Here is an 18,540-nt window from a genome sequence, read left to right on the forward strand (position 1 = left end):
CCTTGGTCTTTTCACGTGTGTTATGAATAAATTTTCTTTTTTTTCGGTACCAGTACAAGTTTTATTTTGTTGTATTTATCCGCGACACCTTAAAGGCCGGTCCATGAAAATATTGTCGGGCATAAACCGGTCCGTGGCGCAAAAAAGGTTGGGGACCGCTGCCCTAAATGGTCAAGCCTTTATGGATTGGACCACCAGTCCTTGTGGAATAGCTTCAGCAATGCATACATAACACACTTTTGGTATAACACAAGATTAGTGGTGGAGGTATGTGTATGCTACATGTATAAACTACAGCATTTTAAGATACCAATATCATTGCAACAATAGCTTTTTAGATGTTTTAACTTGTTTTCTTAAATAATGAAAGTTCTCAAAAGTTAACAGATATTGTGATATCCCCTCAAAAATGTTAAGCCAAATGGGAGATGCTACACCTGAACTCATGTAATTTCATAATGGAAGGCCAAATTAATTCCAAACTGGGTGTGAGAGTGGACTGAGGCTTCCTCTATAGGGGAAAAAAAGTTAACATTGTGATCTCTTGATGAAATAGAGCTCTACAAACACAGAAGTACAATGGGTGAACATTTCAAATGAGAATCTGCAATGAATGTGCTCATATACGTTTCAACTGTATTAGGTAGGATTGTCCCAGAATCACTAAACAGGATTTGCTGGAAAGGTCTCACTGTGCTGAATCCAGTAATATACGATATTGGTTAGGCTAATTCAGACTTTCTGCCTGAAAATAGAAAATATTTTTTCTTTTGGTATGTCAGTTTGAAAATACAGTAGTAAGTGCTTCACCTCCTATTGTACCTACTTCAAATCTAGCAAAAGAGCTTGATTGAGCCAGACTGATATTTTTCTGGGAGTACAGAGAAATGAGGGGGATGTACAGTAATAAACAATTTTTAAAAATGTGTTTGCATGCGTAACATTGCTATTCTCAGTGGAAATAGCCATATTAGTACTGGTGGTAGTAGTATGTTCACAAGAGACCCTCTCAGACTGAGATGCACTCTACCTCTTGTGTGCACAGTCCCCAAAGCAGATGGCGAAACTTGGGAAAGTAGGACAAGAATCTAAAAGTCGAATAAAAGTTTTTCTTTGTGATCCTACAACCTTTCTTCAAATAACAACACTATTTAGAGGATACATCTGAGCCACTAAAAACAGCCCTGCTCTGCTCAGGTCTCCTAATCCATTACACGGAGTTTCACGAAGTTGGTTACAACTAATACTCCTGCCCTGGCCCCAATGTTTCACTTCACCGACTTTGGCAATTAAATCCTCACCTGGCAAAGATGACTCTGTCGTACAAGCTCGTATTAATGAACATGCGTGTGGAATGTGTGCCTGATGCGAGGGGGCAAACTGAGAGAATGAGGAAGGGGAAGTAACACTCGCATCTGAGTGGGGAACACCTTTGGCAGCTTAACACTAATCACTAACCCTCTTCCCCATCCTCTCCCTCTCAGTGACAACAAAATGATCTAATTGTAACTGAGGTAAGAAGTCAAGAAGAGCTGTAATGTCAAGGAAAGAACGACAGACAAAAAAATACAAAAGAAAGAAAGAAATCAATGAAGCAAATAAGAAAGATAGAAGAAAGAGCGGAAGAGATAAAAGAGACACGAAGGGAGGTGTGAGAAGAGAAGAAGAGATGAAGAAGAGGATGTTTAAGAGGCAAAGAGGGAGTGGGAGGATAGCCGTAATTATCCTCTCTGTCTGCCACTGATGAAACACTGCCTATTGTGTTGTCATTGTTTCACTGCTGTGGCTCATCTGCGTGTTTGTTTATCTGGGTTATTAACAAGGTCGGCTCCCCAGTCCTCAGTCGGCTGAACTCATTGTTCAGTCACATTGAGTGTGGCCCGCACTTGAGTACAAGAGATACATGTGGCACAACCCACTCACACACACACAAACAAAACGCAGACAAACAGGGCATCTCTCACATACACATGACAGAAAATAATGCAAATATATAACCACAAGGCTGTGTAGTTTTCTATTGTATTACATCTGAAATTACTCAAATCACACTGCTCATGTTTTATTTGCTGCAAAAGGAAGAGGCAGACAAAACATTTCTCCTGCTGAGATTGCTCTGGGAAGCTATTCACAAAGATTATTTTTCTACAGGCAACATTTAAGTAGCTCCTACTGTCACACTACACTTGCGTCATGCTGCGACAACCGTGTACAATCGTTGTCGGCATTATGTTCACCGACAGCACTATACACATTCCATAATGTAAGCCTTTCTTATCTTTTCTTTTTTCTTGAGCAAGTTTTGGCCTCAAAATTGGATTGCAAGCAGATCTAAATAAGAAGCTGTGGGAGCCGGCGGAGAATATGTTACCACAGCCTTCGCAGAGGCTGCGAAGAAGTCGGGAAATAGGTGAAGAGGATGGGTTAAAGCAGCCTGAAAAGCAATAGCACAAGTTCTGGTCACTGACAAAATATAAGCGGAATGACTGAAGATGCTGCATGAATAATAAACGACTCACTAACAAGTAAATACACTCATGTCCAAGGGTCAAAGGACACAAGCTCACTCTTTTGTGATACTCTTAATCTAAGTTCAAAGCACACAGAGAATTTTCAGTCCATGTCCAAGCACGGACATCTAGACCTCCCAGAATCAGAGAGCACATTTTGCCCCTTGGCTACAGATAAGGCAACTATATATCAACATTAAAGCTTTAAAAGATTATAGCTACTGGCCTTTGACATCAAAATTTATCTTGACCAAGCCGTTCAGCGTAGCTTTCAAAAATACTATTGCGGGGCACGAGGTACTCCAGTGCTTTGACAGAGCACCCCTTTAAATGTCAGAGGAGAAGAAAAATCAACAAAAAAGGGCATTTTTGAGAGCAAGAGAGAAAAAAACAATAACAATGACACCATGTTTGTGTGTGTGTGTGTGTGTGTGTGTGTGTGTGTGTGTGTGTTAGAGGAAGAGCATTGGAGAGTGAAATAAAGACAGCCAGACATGATTAATTTGTCAGTAGGGAGGAGGGAAAAAAAGGCAGAATAGCTAGTCTAGGAAAACCACACACATAGAAAACTGTGGGAAAAGCAAAGTACTATAAGAGGAAAACTCTTAATGAACCCAGACTTGCTAAAGGTGCTAAACCTGTCAGTGTGCTACCGAGAGCTTCGATACCAACTAAAAAGACCAAGGAAAAAAAATCTGTTTCTTCCTGGTATTTGTTTACTCTGTGTTCTCTTTTATTTTTACTTCTCAAAAAAATGAAACAAACTCAGAGCTAATCTTTAGGAGCAATTGCAAGCTCTGGAAAGTAACATGCTGTAAAAACATGCTGAAAGTAGTCCAAGGCTGCAAAACAAGAGCGTAGGAAATGGTCTTCACTCTGGTGATGACACCGTAATGTAGATTAAAGCAGGAAGAGTGGAATGTGGTGGCCAGTACAGATTACTGATGAAACAAGCAAAAAGAACAGAGATAAAAATCACAAGAGAAATCTGTTTTGATTTTTTTTGTTTTGTTTTTGGTTTTGTTGGGGTTTTTTTAATGTTTTTGAGCATTAACACACACCAGGTACTACAGGTCACAGAAAGACGCTCCCACCACGGAGACTGTTCCCATCAAGCTCTGCTAGCCCTTCTTTGATGGTTACCATAGCAACTGTTAAACCATAAGCTCCTGTGGCAAGCAGGGACCTTCTATAGTTGGTAAGCTTGCTTGTTTTGTCTTTTATTCTTCACCTGTAGTCGGTATAAGCCAATTTAAAAACATTTGTCCACTCTTAATAATCATGAGTTTGGCCATACCATGTGTTACAGTTAAGCAGATATCAATCTTAAAATTATTTCCTTTTGTGTCACAGTGCTTATATCTGCCTCTTTTGTGTGAGTGGGTGTGTGCGTGTGTCTGTGCATCACACCCTGTTAGCTGAGAGCAGGTCAATTAAGGGAGTGTTTACTAGGCACACTGCCTGTGGCACTCCCACCATTGAACCAATACTTGGCTGCCACACATCACGCTGTGCTGGCTATGATAAACACAGCGAACACATATCTATCCATCTGCCACCTGTCTATCTGTGCGCCTCTATGTCTACTTCCTTCCTCCAATAAATCTCCGGAGATTAAAAATGAACCCTTGCTGAAGACCCTTTTTAATCTCCGACATTAAGACCAACGTCGCAAGTCCCTGTTCAGTGACATCTAGCTATTAAGAGTGGAGGACAGTGTGACAAGCTTGCTGACAACCCAATAAGCTGTGCTCCACAGAGAGAGCACAGTATAGTGATTTGAACGACCTCACACAAACACCTATATTTTTTTTTCCTTTACATTATTCTTTGCATTAAATAAACTGTCAAATTATGTTTTATCAAATAGAGGTCAGCAATATGCTGTATGTATGCACTCATCATTGTATCCCAAAGTGAGGTCTGATGGTCACGACTGCACAGAAAAAATGTTTTTTTTTAAATTGATGAATTGATGTTTCAGACTCACAGCATGGTTTGGTGGTCTCCAGTACGTCTGGGTGGCCTTATCATAGTGGTGCTGCATACGTTTGTCCACCTGTCTGTCGCTCTGTCTTAGTGAAGAAGGAGCCCTCTGGTGGTGGCACTGACACTTGACCTGCTGGCCTGTAGCAGACTGAGGGAAAGGCGGGAAGAAAGGAGGGAAGGAAGGCCAAGAAAGGGTTTTAACTCTGGTGACTTCTTTTCAAGCCTCTGCTCTCACGCTCTTTAAAAGCTTGCCACTTTATACGCAGTCAAATAAAAGTACTCAGAGAGAAAACTGAATAGGCCTTAATATACTGAAAGCAAGTCCCCTTTTACTACAACACCCACTGTGCACTTGGATTCAGCTCACTTCAACTTTTAAATAATAACTGGGTTGAACTTAAAAGAAAACATCTCACTAGAAAGTTAATTGAAGCTTTAAGAAAAAAAAGATAAGTTTTTTTTTTCCCACTGGGATGAATCACAAACATTTAGCATCACCAGTCAAAAACCTAACTGATGTGCTGCCACACATAGCAAAAAGCTAAATATATCAGATGTAATCACTTGAATGAACAGAAAAAAGGGTCTTCAGCAAGGGTTCATTTTTAAATTGATAAATGTAATTTATTGTTAAAAAATATATATATATTTCTCATCCAAAGCAATAAAATTCTATCCACTTTTTTTTCCAGACGATTTGAATGTGCATGAAAACTGGGAGCCAGCAAATTATCACCCTGCTCTGATTAAAATTGATGCACATTAGGGAAAACCAAGACCAGGTTGTAAATGGCTACAATTACCTTTACATAGTAATTAAAATATCCTGCAGTAAATTAAACTCGCTGACATTTACTTTAAGCGCATGTTCACCCAATATTGCCTCCTTTTTTCATCAGTCAAAACCTTTCCTGACAAACCACTTTCCTAACCTTCTTTTTAATTCAAACGATTAACTCAATCAATTATTGAATCAGAAGGTCAGAGCAACTAATGATGTGCACAACATTACATTTTTGCTTAAAAAAAAAAAACTTGAGCTTGATATCAAATTTTTTTCATATGTGGCTGAATAGCAAAGAAATTTTGGCTGTGAAAAGGCATGAAAGGATCTGACATGAATCGCAGGTGTTTGCCAGCCTTGGTAAAAACTTCAGTGCAGTGAGCATGAGCAGTCTACCTCAAGTGCAGCAGAAGACGCCTTCAAAGCTACATACTGTCAAGCAACACTGGGAAATCAGTTTTTTATCTTTGATAGTTCCACTTTCCTCTCTCCCATTATTTCATTTTCACTCCCATTTTCTCCTCTTAGCCTTATATGTACACAAACACACACATAGATACACACTGTATACAGCAAGAAACCGTCTCCCATCCACACGCAGCTCCTCTATTGTTTTCTCATTACTGCACTATGTTCAATTTACTCATTTTTTTCCACATGTCTGTTTCTCAGCACTTTCTAATGCTTTACCTCCCTCAACTTTACTTGAATCTTTACCAACTTTAATATTACCCCCTACCCAATTTCAAGGACATAAAGCAGGTCCAGTCGCCGTTTACTCTTTAACTCTAGTTCCAATATGAACCAAATGACCTGCACATAAATGTTAGATTTTCACCAAACACACTTGACAGAAGAAAACTTCCAAAACTTTTGTGTTTCTTTGTTTTGGTTTCATCATTTAGCCTTTTACTGCGAGGACATTCTTCTGACATTCTTCTAACAGCTGCACACAAAATGCTTGAGTACAGTCGGAGGAGTAAAGGTTGCTGTTTCCGTTTTTATTTTCTTTCTGCCATCGTCCAACACTTTCACTCCTTCAGCTTCTACACTCATTAAAGTCAGCTAAAGATCTGAAAACATGCCCCAGCCTTTTCTTACAGCCTCTGCTTGTTGAGGCTAAGGGTGGAACAATATCGTTCTGACTGAAGAACCTGTGGGTGGCTGCTTATTCTAATTGGAAGAATGCTATGCAGTGGCAAGACAGGAGAACAGACCTTGCTTTGACATTTTGGTATTTCTTGATATGGCGGGGATTTGAATAATGTCAGCTAGGCATACTGTTGTTTGGCTAACAAGGGAGCCTGGTCAGGACACTAATGAATGTTAGAGAGGAGATGGAGCCAGCTAAAGGCAAACAGAATGGAAGTTGTTGGCAGGCATGAGTAACACACTGGTGTGCATGTAGGAGTCCAGCAACATACCCAACTCCCACCTATGATGAAGGGTATTGCAGTATATCTTCTTTGATCACTTGAACACTAGAAAAGTGGGTCTATCAGACTTTTTCCACTACATATTTTTATCAATCCATCTGTCTTTTTAAACCTTCAATTGTAAGATCTGATAGAGAAGAATAAGGCAGTAGCAATGGCCAGACATGCCTAACTATCGCAGATCAGTAAAGAGATCTGATGTCACAGGGGTGATCTCTCAGAGAGAAAACACTTTGAGCGCTACATGAATGCAACACGCAAACATGAGCCTTGAAGCCATTTCAGCTCTGCCTGTAAATCACAGAGGATCTTGTAAAACCTAGATCTCATCAAACTGAAGAAGAGCCTGTATTGATCTTCTGTATGTTATACTTGCATTTATAGTTTATGAGCACTCACACCTGACTTTATTATTTCTTTCCTCTTTCTTTTTTATTTTATTGACATTTTCCACTGTTTTTCGGACTAATTCATTGATACTTTGTGTCAAAATCTCTACTGTGTTTGCATTTTGCCAAAAGAGGATGTTATTTCTACTAAACCTGTGGTCAGTCAATCATAAAAGCAAATAAATATTTTTAGTTTTTTCTGTTTACCATACTAAAACACATTTTAGTGTAAGGGTTTTCCTTTCCTTCCTTTTTAATTTGCTAAATAGTTTTTTCACATATGTTTTTAGTTTTTAAATTTAATTTCGTCAACTATAATAACTTCGATGCAGAATAATTCATGACACCTTTAAACACAATTCAACAGCAGATATGCCTCACATACTATGCTTGGAAAAAAACAAAACAACTATTCTGTGTAATTTCTGTCTCAGCTTTGAGGCAGGGCGACTGAACGGTTACACTCCAAGTATATCTATATGTGGCACAGATTCCCCTTTTCAGTTGTATAAGCCATGTTTACAACGACTCACAATCTGTTCCTGTCGATGTTGTTGTTGTAGTTCTTGACACTGCAGTGTGAGCTGAGCAATGATCTTGTCTCGACTCCTCAGTTCCTCTCTGAGCACCTGCACTTCCTTTACCAGCACCTCCAACTAAAAACACGCACACAAACACATACATACACACCCTTATTTAGGAACTAAAAAAAGAGCATAATAAAGTGATAGATATGTATCATAAACCACATTTTCAGTCAATCTTCACTGTAAACTGCAGTCACAGTTTCTTACCTGTGTTGCAGAGGTACTGTCTTCAGATTCCACAGGAACATCTGCTGGAGTGTCTGTATCCTCAAGCTGGAGACAAACAAACACACACATTCACAAGAGAGGGCACGCACACAGACAGAGAGTACACAGTGAGTTAAATCAATGGCAACTGCCTACAGCATGCCTCAGGAGCAATATTTCACTATGGTGGAATAATTTTACTCTTTAGCACATACACTCCACTGACCCTGAACTGTCAGCCACAAGTGTTAGATACCAGAGGCAGAGTTTGTTTTTGAACTAAAGACATTTATTTTATATCCAAAAATGTCCTTGTATCAGTGGCTACTTGTGTGTTCAACTTTTCTATAAACTCCTACGACATTAATGTAATTATTATCCCAATTATTTAATCAGTGCCATCCGAAGGTTTTTAGACACCAAGCATATGTACTTAAGTGGCTGGTATTTAATGTTTAATGAACATTTTGTCAACTAGCTTGGTAACAATTTTCACTTAAAGGGTACATTCCACTTCAGCCTCATTAATGTTATGTAGAATTATCCAATTATAATCTGCAGGTATAAAGAGAGTTGTGCTGGATTTTAGCCTTTGATTTAGGATTTAGCACAGCTGGAAGCTCATTCTACAATTGCTTTGAGTTCAGGATCATATGAAGAAAAAGCTGCACAATTAAGAACAAAGTTGCTAAAAAAAATATCTTCCCTCTTGAGGCTATACAGCCCAAGTGTTTGACTAATTGCAGCGAGCACGCTGAACAGATCTGAAGGAGACATTTGGATTAAACGTAAACATTACTTTTTATGCTGCTGAGGCTAAATTGAGTCGAGGCATTCGAGATTATTTTGTTTTACGGAGTGTGAAGTGCCGGTGCCGGTGCATTTCTGCGATTGCCTAAAATTGGCTGTGTTTCAATAGAGAGACGATTTTGTGTGTTCATCGTACATGTAAGTGCACATTTCCTCGTTCAGTTTCTTCCATTTCCCTTTTCTTCATCCCAGTCACCCAATCTGTTTCTTTCCTCTAAGTGGATTTCTCTGATTGACAGGGGTGCATCTATTAAGTGATCGCCTTCACAGATGCACATACTGTATATACAAAACGGAAGCACAAGTGTACTGTTGCACACAAGCCTTTTGAATCACACAACTTAATTCATTTTACTGAACTGAATTGCAACAATTCACAATGGATGAGGCAATATATGAGCAAAAATAAGACTGGCCCAGTGCATTAAAACAAATAGCAAAGTCTTGTCTTGTCTTTTATGATCTCGCTACACTGCAACAGCTACTGGATTTATGTAATTAGACACAAAAAAAATCCCCCTAAAAATACTCAGTGTGGAAACCTGTTAAGAAAACTAGCTCCTTTCAGTTTTATTAAGACCCACTTTTAGTGTGTTCAGTGATATAGTCTGCCCCCAGCATACTGAAGAAGATTACTAAAACTAAACCTACAGAAAACTAGTACAAATGTATAATTTATAGACAGAACTGCAGCCAAAACACCCTCATCCCCATGATAAGCAGTGTTTACAATCAGTGTGGATTATTAAGACCCAAAATAAAAGCCTGAGTCTACTGTTCATGTTAAGGAGTACAAAGGTTTCTGTTATTGGACAAAGAATACTGGACAAATATGCAAGTAAGCGTATCGGTTTTTGTGTTTGCATCTGTGCAAATGTGGGTCGAACCTCTAGTAACGTTTTGAGCTTGAGCAGCTGGTTCTTGAGGAAGCTGCAGTCCTGAGTCATGTGCTCGAGTGCAAGTCCATCTAACATTGGCATGTAGCCATGCTCCCTGCCTTCCTTTCGGGCTGAGTTCTTTGAATCTCTGAAACCATCATAATGTTGGAAGACATGAGCCCTGAGGGAAAAACAAAAAAACAAAGACAGAGAAACAGTGACATATTCAGTGTATTCATATCTTTTTAATTTGGCTTTTTACAGATTTAGACTCATGTTTTGTTTGGTTTTTTGTAACATTTTTATAACATTTCTTACTCTTTCAAACCTGACTGACCTGGTATCATTATGAAAGTGATCTGATCCACTCCAGCGATGGTGTTTACGCCGCTGCCCCTGCCGATTGGCCCGCTCCGGACGCTCAATATAGGACATCCTATCAGTCTCTATATAGAGAGAATATGAGATGTAGTAAATATACATATATGTATGTCTGGAAGAAGAGGACGTAGGTGATGGTTGGGGATTATGACCTAAAATTTGTAAAGCAACTGTTTGAGATGTAGCCTCGATGTAGAGTATAGCCTTAGAAAAATCACTTCTGGTGATACTGTTATGTTTTTTTGGGTGAATTTGAGGCATAAAAATGCAAAGATACACATTTTACAACAGCCCTAAGTTACACGCACACAAAACTCTATAATGTATTTAGTCCCTGTCATATGTCAATGTATCACTTCATTGCAAGCAGTAATTTCACCAACTGTTACCTGAAGTCACTGAATATCATTGAGTTTCTGTGATCTATGGTCACTAGATCGCTGCCAGGAGCTTCCTGTGCTGATGAGGGCTAATTCTAACCTTTACTCTAAGCTGAACCTATCCGTACTCTATCCTTAAAAAAGTGTTTACACTAAAAACTAATCATTTAGTTTCATGGGTTTGCCCTCTAGACCTAAAACAAAGAAAAAGTACTAACAATGTAATACAAACATACACAAAAACACAATAGCACAATGCACCACTATGAATGCCCTGTGGTAATGAATACCACTGTGCTTCTTTCAAAAATTTCAAAACATCTGCATGAAAATGATGCGATTATCCATCTCATTCTCTCAACTGTTCCCACTATCAAATGCAAACAACTGCTCTCTCTCTCACTCACTCACACACACACACACACTCACACACACACACACACACACAAAGTGACAAGCCATTTCATTTTCAAGGAGGTAAAAGGACACAGTATTTGGCAATACTCAATAGCATATAGCTGTGAAATGAACCATGACTGCAACAAAATTGACAACTAACAGAGCGCAACCCCCAGGAAATCAAAAGGACCCTTGACTTTCTATATACCAGATGCTCTTTGGACTGAAGGAAAATGGGTAGAAAGAGATAAAGAAAAAGAGATTTAAACAAATATTGGCAGACTAAAAGATCCAATCTGAGGAATTCAGCAGTTGTGGTTAAAATACTTTACCCAGAGTGTCACCTCATAGCACAGGAGCAGACAGTCTGTCTCACACTGAGCTGCTACATTCCAGGAAAGTTAACCACGTACAGTGACTGCTTTTCAGCTCAGAAAAGCCTAAAACAAAAAGTAAAACAATCTGAATATGTTCCAAGTGTGGGGGGAAAAAATCCGTAAATGTAGAGAAACTCAGATGAAGACGAGAGCAAAATAATTCCTTGTCCAGTCAGCTGGTGAACTGTTAAAAGGCCAGAGAGAAAGTCAACCGAGCTCCCCTCCTGCCTGGCCCAGTCTTTGTTGACAGCCTTGTTTTTCTGGGAACTCCCTAGGAACTGGAGCCGGGGAGAGAGGACTGTGGTGGTGGTGGTAAGAGAGCAGATGAGGTGACTGGTTCGTGTCCAAGCTAGGAAGTCACCAGCTGAGACAGGCAAGAGAGGAAAACTCTGGCCCCTCTTTTTGTCAAGTGACCTGACAGCTGGATGAAAAGATTTTGTGAGGCCTCCTTTATCCTCCACTTGTTTTTTAAGTCCTCTTCTCCCCTTTTGCTCTTCCTGTTTTGAGCCGGGGTGTCTTTAGGAGTAACACCCATCCGTATCCCACATCTCTCGGCCTGCCCTGTGGGCTGGGTCAAACTGGAGTCCTCAGCCTGTCTTGCTTTCACTCTGCCTCACATGACACTAACTTTACCCATGACTTACTGAGCTATAAATATGGCTGCTACCCGAAAAGGATTAGGAAGCGATGACATTCCAGTTCACATTCCTCTAGAGTGTCTCTGTGTCCCTCTCTCAAAAACAAGGAGATCACTGTTTATAGACAATATATACTTTGATGCAAATTTCCTGGGTATGCCAAGTACACAATAAATTCTACGTTCATGAAATTTCTAACAGTCTGTTTCTATTCTTTTTTTTTTTTTTACTTGGAAGCACAGATTCAAATCTAATCTCATAACCTTGCATGTGCACAGGAAAGCATGCACACAAAATCTACATTGCCTTTTAGGAGGTTGAAGGGAGTCTTGTCAGAGGTATTGTGCATTAAACCTATTATCCTTGAATTCTACTTTGATAAGAATGAGTGATTCAATCTTAAAACCACTCGAGTTCAATAGATTTAATGACATGAGAGGTCAATCTCAACCCTTCTCTCTCCTTGTGACAAACATTATCTGAAGAATCCAGTAATAATACTGTCAACAGTATTATGAGGTGGTAATGATGTGACCTGATTACCTTTAACACCTACATAGAAGCTATTTTACTCAATCTTAATGAATCTGGAGTTTGATTAAATTTGCAGTGAAAAGTGAAAATGATTAGAGAAAACAGCCAAGACTCAAGGATCAAGGCAGAGGTGGGTGACGTGCTGTCTGAATATAAAAGCATTAAACTAATCATGTAAAACCATACTGATGCTGTCAAGAGAAACATATGTACAGGCAGGTCTTGCTAAGCCTGTATATCTACTTTGGTTGTGTGTGTACCATAGGCACACGTACCAAGTACATGTGCATCTGTTCATCCGTCATAAACACAGCCAAACAGCTGGCTGAAAACTTCTAGAAAGTAGCTCTTATCCAAAGCCAGTTTTATGTCAGACTTGGAGCTGAAATTAATAACTTCATCAATCAAACATTAAAAGAGTCCACCACATTACAGACAACCCTGTATCCATTAAAAGAGTTTGCTGGATGTTTCTGAGGCAAATCTTCACCCAAGGATACAATTTGTTCAAGCCATTATATGCCACATAATGAGACTACTAGAAATAGAAAGTTCTGGCCTTGGCAATGGTTTAATTTACAGTTTTGATCAGAAAAGCTTTGCTGGAAGTATCTGCTTATAAATAAAATAAACAGTTCTAGCCAATAAAGCTGCAGCAATTTTCATGGCCGTAAAATAACCTTACAAATCTGAATAAGATAACTGCAGTTAGGAACTACATGTCTATGTGTGTATGTCTGCAAGTACTCAGGTGTTCTGACCATGCAAGCCATCCTCTGGGAGGTCCACATCCAGCATGAGGTCATCATCATCCAATTCTCCTGTTGCCAGAGGGTCCAGGTTGTTAAGGATGTCCTGAAAATCACAAAAATAAACACAAAAATTATAGAAAACAAAAGCATTAAATAGCATCACTGTTATATTACTTATATATGAGTGTATTAAAGTTATTATATTAATTTGCTTCTGGGCAAAGTCATTTTTTTGGAGGAAGACCAGCTACAAAACCAGGGAGAGAAAAAAAAACAAGGCTGAGATGCAGTTTTTGCCTGTGGTTAATACATCCTTGCAAGCATATTTTTTGTGTGTGTCACATGCTTTTGAAATGGATGCAGCCTTTTATTATTTCTGTTATTTCCAATCTATTTTCATTGGCCAATTAATTCATTTACTAGAAAAAAAAAAAACAGTTAATGCAGCACTATCAATTACCTTGTCTTTGATACCGTTTCAAATGATCGTCTTACTCCAGTGCCACAACAGAAAGAAGATGATCTTATTCCATACATCAAGACAAAGACACCAGAACAGGCTTTCAGAAAAATATTGCCCGTTTATGAATGATAATTCAGAAAGCTTTGAAATTTCAACAAAACACTTCACACAACAGCCTCAAAATATGCAGCTATTCTGATTGCCGTGCAGCTGTCTACCAAATAATTCAAAGCACACCCAAAGCAAAGGAAAGAATCAATAGTTCAAAGCTTTATTTTTCTACAGCAATTTTGTGCCTTACGAAGCTAAATTGACGGGGCTTTGACTAGAAGACAGAAGCATAAAATTACTCATTATTGAATATCTCGTGAGTTGCGCGATAACTGCCTTGTACACAGTGTTTCAGACTTAATGAAGAAGAAATGAATGAAGGAAATAGAATAAACAAAACATATTTTTGCATTCTTCCAAACGGTATCAACCAAAACGTGGGTGGAATCTTTGTTGTTTGAAGAGTCTGTATACAAATCAACCTGTCACTTTTGTTTTTTCTTTTATCATTTCTCGCTTCCTTTTTTCTGATTTTTGACTTCCTTCTCTCCCCCAGCCTGTTGCACTCTTTTCTCTAACCTTGTAACTCCCATCCAGTAAATAAAAGTTTTAACACTAAAGGTAGAGAGAAGAGAGAATGTTTTGTTTTTTTTGGGGGGGGGGGGGATCAGCCACCTCTAAATTTGCACAGTTAGAAATGTATATTAGCACCATAACTGTGACCCAACACTGAGGTAAAGGTAGATCCTTCTTTGCAGCAAGGCATTTTAACTCTTTAGCTATTTGATAGTTTCTCCATGTGTGCGCACAAATCTGTGTGTGTCTTGAAACAACTCAAAACATCTATAAAACAGTCACATAGCAGAGAGAGTAAAACAGCAGCAGCTGAGCTTGTTCAGCTGGAGCACTGGTGTGCAGTAAGAGGCATTTGACAAAACGCACAGCTTTGTACAAAAATTACACAGGAAGCACAAGTTTTTTATGAAGGATGGTGTTAAAATGCATTCAGTATAGACACCTGAAGCTTTGTGTGATATTATGCACATTGCAGAATCACCTGTCATGACTCCAATATCAAGGTAAATGAAATGTAAAATTATCATCCACTGAGCAATATAAAATTCCCCCTACATCTTTCATCACTTCCTTCTTTTCTTCTACAGAAAATCATTTGGTTTTATCAATATACTCTACTAACATCAGCAACATATTATGGATTGGTGTTTTCTAAAAGGATACTTTGTCACGTCAAGACGAGGAGCAAGGGACTGAACCTCCAAACTGCTTCAGCACCTGAATACAGAACCTCCCTTTTATTGACTGTCCTCAAATTACAGTTTGCACTTCCAGGGGAAATTTCAAATCACACTGGCAGGACCCAACAGCTTAGAGCAGTGAAAAATTCAGGATAATCTCCCAGGAGGCAGGTGGGTGTGCACCCATGTCAGCAGTAGATTGGATTAAGTTATATGTACACTAAAGTCCTCAACTCCACTAAAGTAGTCATTTATGATGGCAATCCATCTCTGGCACAGATCTGGCCCCAGGTTAATTACCTAAAACACAGACAAAAAGAAGGAGCTTTCACTGTTTTCTGTGTATTAAGGATATCTTGTTGAATGCAATAACCCCCGTGCTCTAGCCAACTACTGTATCATCTTGTTAGGTTAGGCTGAGTATGAGTTTTTAAAACTAATTTGATCATGATGACTCTTAAAAACTGTTTTCTTTAATAATCAATATGAAAGTCGCATGATTTGGGAACCTGCAGATTAAACTGGAAAATCAATCCCTGCTTACATATAGAACGTAGCTTTGAACCTAATGTAGTATTGTTCACAAAAGGGAAAACTATTTGGCTTGTAGCACATGAATTTGACAATTTGATGCGCACATTTTAAACACCAAGTGTTTTTGTCTCCTGCAATACAAACTCTGTAGGATGAGCAGATTTCGGAACAATAAAAAGCCTCGAGTAGTTCTGCCAACTTAATCTGCTTCACAGTGCTCTGCTTACACAATGACATCAGCTGGATCTTCGAATACACTTCCCTGGATCAAACACTAATTAAAACCGTCAGAGTCACTGAAAAAGGTCAAATGCTAAACTTCTTTCTCTCAGTTTTAGTTATCCCTAAAAAAAAAAAATCCAAGACTGCCAGCATGAAGAGTTGGAAAAAAAAGTTCATGGTAGAAAACTTCATTGTAACCATTGTAACCATAGCTTTTCATGGTCTGCATGTAAATTAGCCTCATGGCACACAGTGAGTTAAAACCACAAACTACAGATCTGGACAAAGTTCATCTTTGTTTTAACATTTTAAAAAGACAAACCTCGGGGCAAGATAAAATTTTCAAACCAACAGTTGCCAGGATGAAGTTGTAGACTGACATTTTTTGTGGTTTTTTTGCCTCTTTCAATCCATATAAAGTGAACTGCAATCCTGTGAGGAAATCCTACATTGCTTACTTTGGCAGGGTAGCCAAAACAGATCTTTACTTTTGTACCTCACAAAATAGCATCTGAAGAAAAACACTGTGTAATCGCAGCTTAAGTGTCAATGCAGTGCTGTTTCTTAAAAATGGGCCGGCACTGCATGGGTATCTATTGTTACGTGTGTGTGTGTGTGTGTGTGTGTGTGTGTGTGTGTGTGTGTGTGAGTGAGTGAGTGAGTGAGTGAGTGAGTGAGTGAGTGAGAGAGAGAGTGAGAGTCATTGTATGTCATTGTAGTCCATTCACCCAAATACTCTGCAGCTTTTGGACACTCACAAATACCTTTTCTGAATAGAACCACCGCAGGATGACTGAAATGGGGGATAATCCCGTTTGTACTCCAAGTCTTCTTGGCTTTAACAGGAATGGTTAGGCATATGCTTTGAGTGGTTAATATTCAATATATTCAGGAGTAAAATTCAAAGAACAACAACAAATCCTGGGTTCAGAGAGAAAAATGTCATCATCGAATCTAAGTTAAAATGAAAAGAAATATTATTTTTAAATTACTGGTCGAGCTTTCATTCAAACCAACATCCTGTCTAATAACAGAATTCCAATATACAGCAAAGAAGGTATGCGACTTGTTTAATTACAACTAAAGCATTAACACCTAAACTCCTAAATAAAAGCTGGTATTAAAAGCTCATACTTGTAAAAAGACGACTCTGAGCAGACACAAAACTTGTACCTTCTAGCAACTAGAAATGTCATATTAAGAGCTTCTTTGGCACAACCTTGATATAAATTACTCTGTTGCTGTCAATGTGCCTTTATAGCATAAAAATAATTTAATGAATCACTTTTTATACTCTACTTTTTTTCCCTTAATGTTCCAGAAATTTACAGATAATAACACTGATCATTTGAAGATGTCTTCCATTCATTATGACCCCTAAAATACTGTCAAGTTTTTTACTATTAGATATAATAATGAGCTTCTTATCTTCCTACATAAAATCTTATTAAGTAAAATACTGTTTTTACATATATAGATCATTTGCATTCATCAAAGATACAATGACATAGCTAAAAGTGGCAATATTCTTCATGTAATTATTTTTCTCTTCAATGATACTATGCACTGGAAAGCAGAAACAGAGGCATTGTGGTGGGAATATACTGACTGCCATTGTTTAATGAGTGATAGCAGCTGCAAAACAGAGTAAAACAGACCTGGAGAAAACTTGAATCAGCAGTATGTCTTTCCAAGATTTATCTTTCCTCCTCCATTTCATTTGGTGCACAGTGTTGACAAAATAACAGTGCTGTGCATAGTCTAGAAACTGTAGTCACAAACACTCGTATAAAAACGATCTTGGTTACAAATAAACAGTATGATAAACAAAAACAGGCTGCATTAATGCAGCAGTTCTTTAATACTTGTGAAAGTAAGACTAGACTCTATTTGATTCTCATGTTACGTGCCATTTCATACCTTTTAAATAATTGTCACAGTTTTACATGTACTTTAAACAGGTATTTTACTTTAAAAACATATGCAATCAAAAACATTCAGTGAATCACATATCCTTTCGTTTGGACTATGAGAATACTTACTAAAAGCCTCACCCTCCTCAAACTAAAACATCTTCCTCCCTCCTTACAGTGCAGCTATAAGGATCTAGACCCCAGCAGCTACACTGTAAGGCAATCCACTTAGGGAAATGCACACATCACAGTGAAAGCAATCTAATATTGGGATTGCTTAATGATATTAAGCAGGGAATTATTTAAAATCGACTCACCTTTTATACTCACTTATTAGTTTGTTGTTAGAACTAAAACAAAGTATGTGCCCAAGTGAGGAAAATTTACCTGACATAGTTTTTCCATACCTTCGTTTGCTCATTTCCTAAAAATGACTGGAATTTATTTATCTGCAATCCCAATAAGCTAGATCAATAATATTGGTAAAATCTTCACAGATGCACTCCTTGGACAGCAAGCAATAAAGCCTGCTAGCTAAATTTAAAGTCCATAAATTGATCACACTTAATCAACCCAATTTTGTCACTATAATTGATTTTGCAATTATCTTGGCAATCTGCTATGTTATTGGCTTTGTTCTTCCAAACAGGGCCCTAATAAGCAGCAGCTTAATTCTTTCAACAGGTGGGGGTATAGCTGGGAATCCAAAGTGTTTATAAAAACATTGTGGTAATGATCACGACTGTGGGTATGAAGCGTGATCATGATTGATAATTATAGATCACATGATATCATTTGACTACCATCTTCACAAGGTAGAACTGTGTGTGTGTGTGTCTGTGCGACGATACCTAAACAAAGGACTGAATGCACCAAAAGAGATGTACACAAAAACCACTATTTACCTCAAAGCGCTGCAGCTGTCGGTCTAAAAATCAAGACAAACAAAAGCAAGTGAGCTATAAGCCTCATTAAAACAACAGCATAGCTGGGGCACTGGCACCATGTTCCATAAATGGCTGAGCAGTCTGCAGACAAAAGGCTTAAGCA

General features: G+C 38.5%; 1 protein-coding gene across 3 annotated transcripts in view; it reads right to left on the reverse strand.

The window, feature by feature from the left end:
• The window catches only part of ccser2a (coiled-coil serine-rich protein 2a), a 49,065-nt gene that overhangs the window by 11,439 nt on the left and 19,086 nt on the right, over positions 1 to 18,540 (reverse strand). For all 3 annotated transcript variants that reach the window (XM_086259146.1, XM_086259145.1, XM_086259147.1), the window contains 6 exons: positions 13,061 to 13,154; positions 9,928 to 10,036; positions 9,600 to 9,771; positions 7,903 to 7,968; positions 7,642 to 7,764; positions 4,501 to 4,647 (listed from right to left, as the gene is read on the reverse strand). In XM_086259146.1, the coding sequence (XP_086115272.1) occupies positions 4,501 to 4,647; positions 7,642 to 7,764; positions 7,903 to 7,968; positions 9,600 to 9,771; positions 9,928 to 10,036; positions 13,061 to 13,154 (711 nt within the window). The remainder of the gene's footprint in view (positions 1 to 4,500; positions 4,648 to 7,641; positions 7,765 to 7,902; positions 7,969 to 9,599; positions 9,772 to 9,927; positions 10,037 to 13,060; positions 13,155 to 18,540) is intronic.

Source organism: Aulonocara sp. 'chitande type north' Nkhata Bay, linkage group LG13, assembly GCF_057382095.1.
Source record: "Aulonocara sp. 'chitande type north' Nkhata Bay isolate Kocher_YH1m ecotype deep benthic linkage group LG13, A_spYH_male_GT1.1, whole genome shotgun sequence".
Lineage (NCBI taxonomy): Eukaryota > Metazoa > Chordata > Actinopteri > Cichliformes > Cichlidae > Aulonocara > Aulonocara sp. 'chitande type north' Nkhata Bay.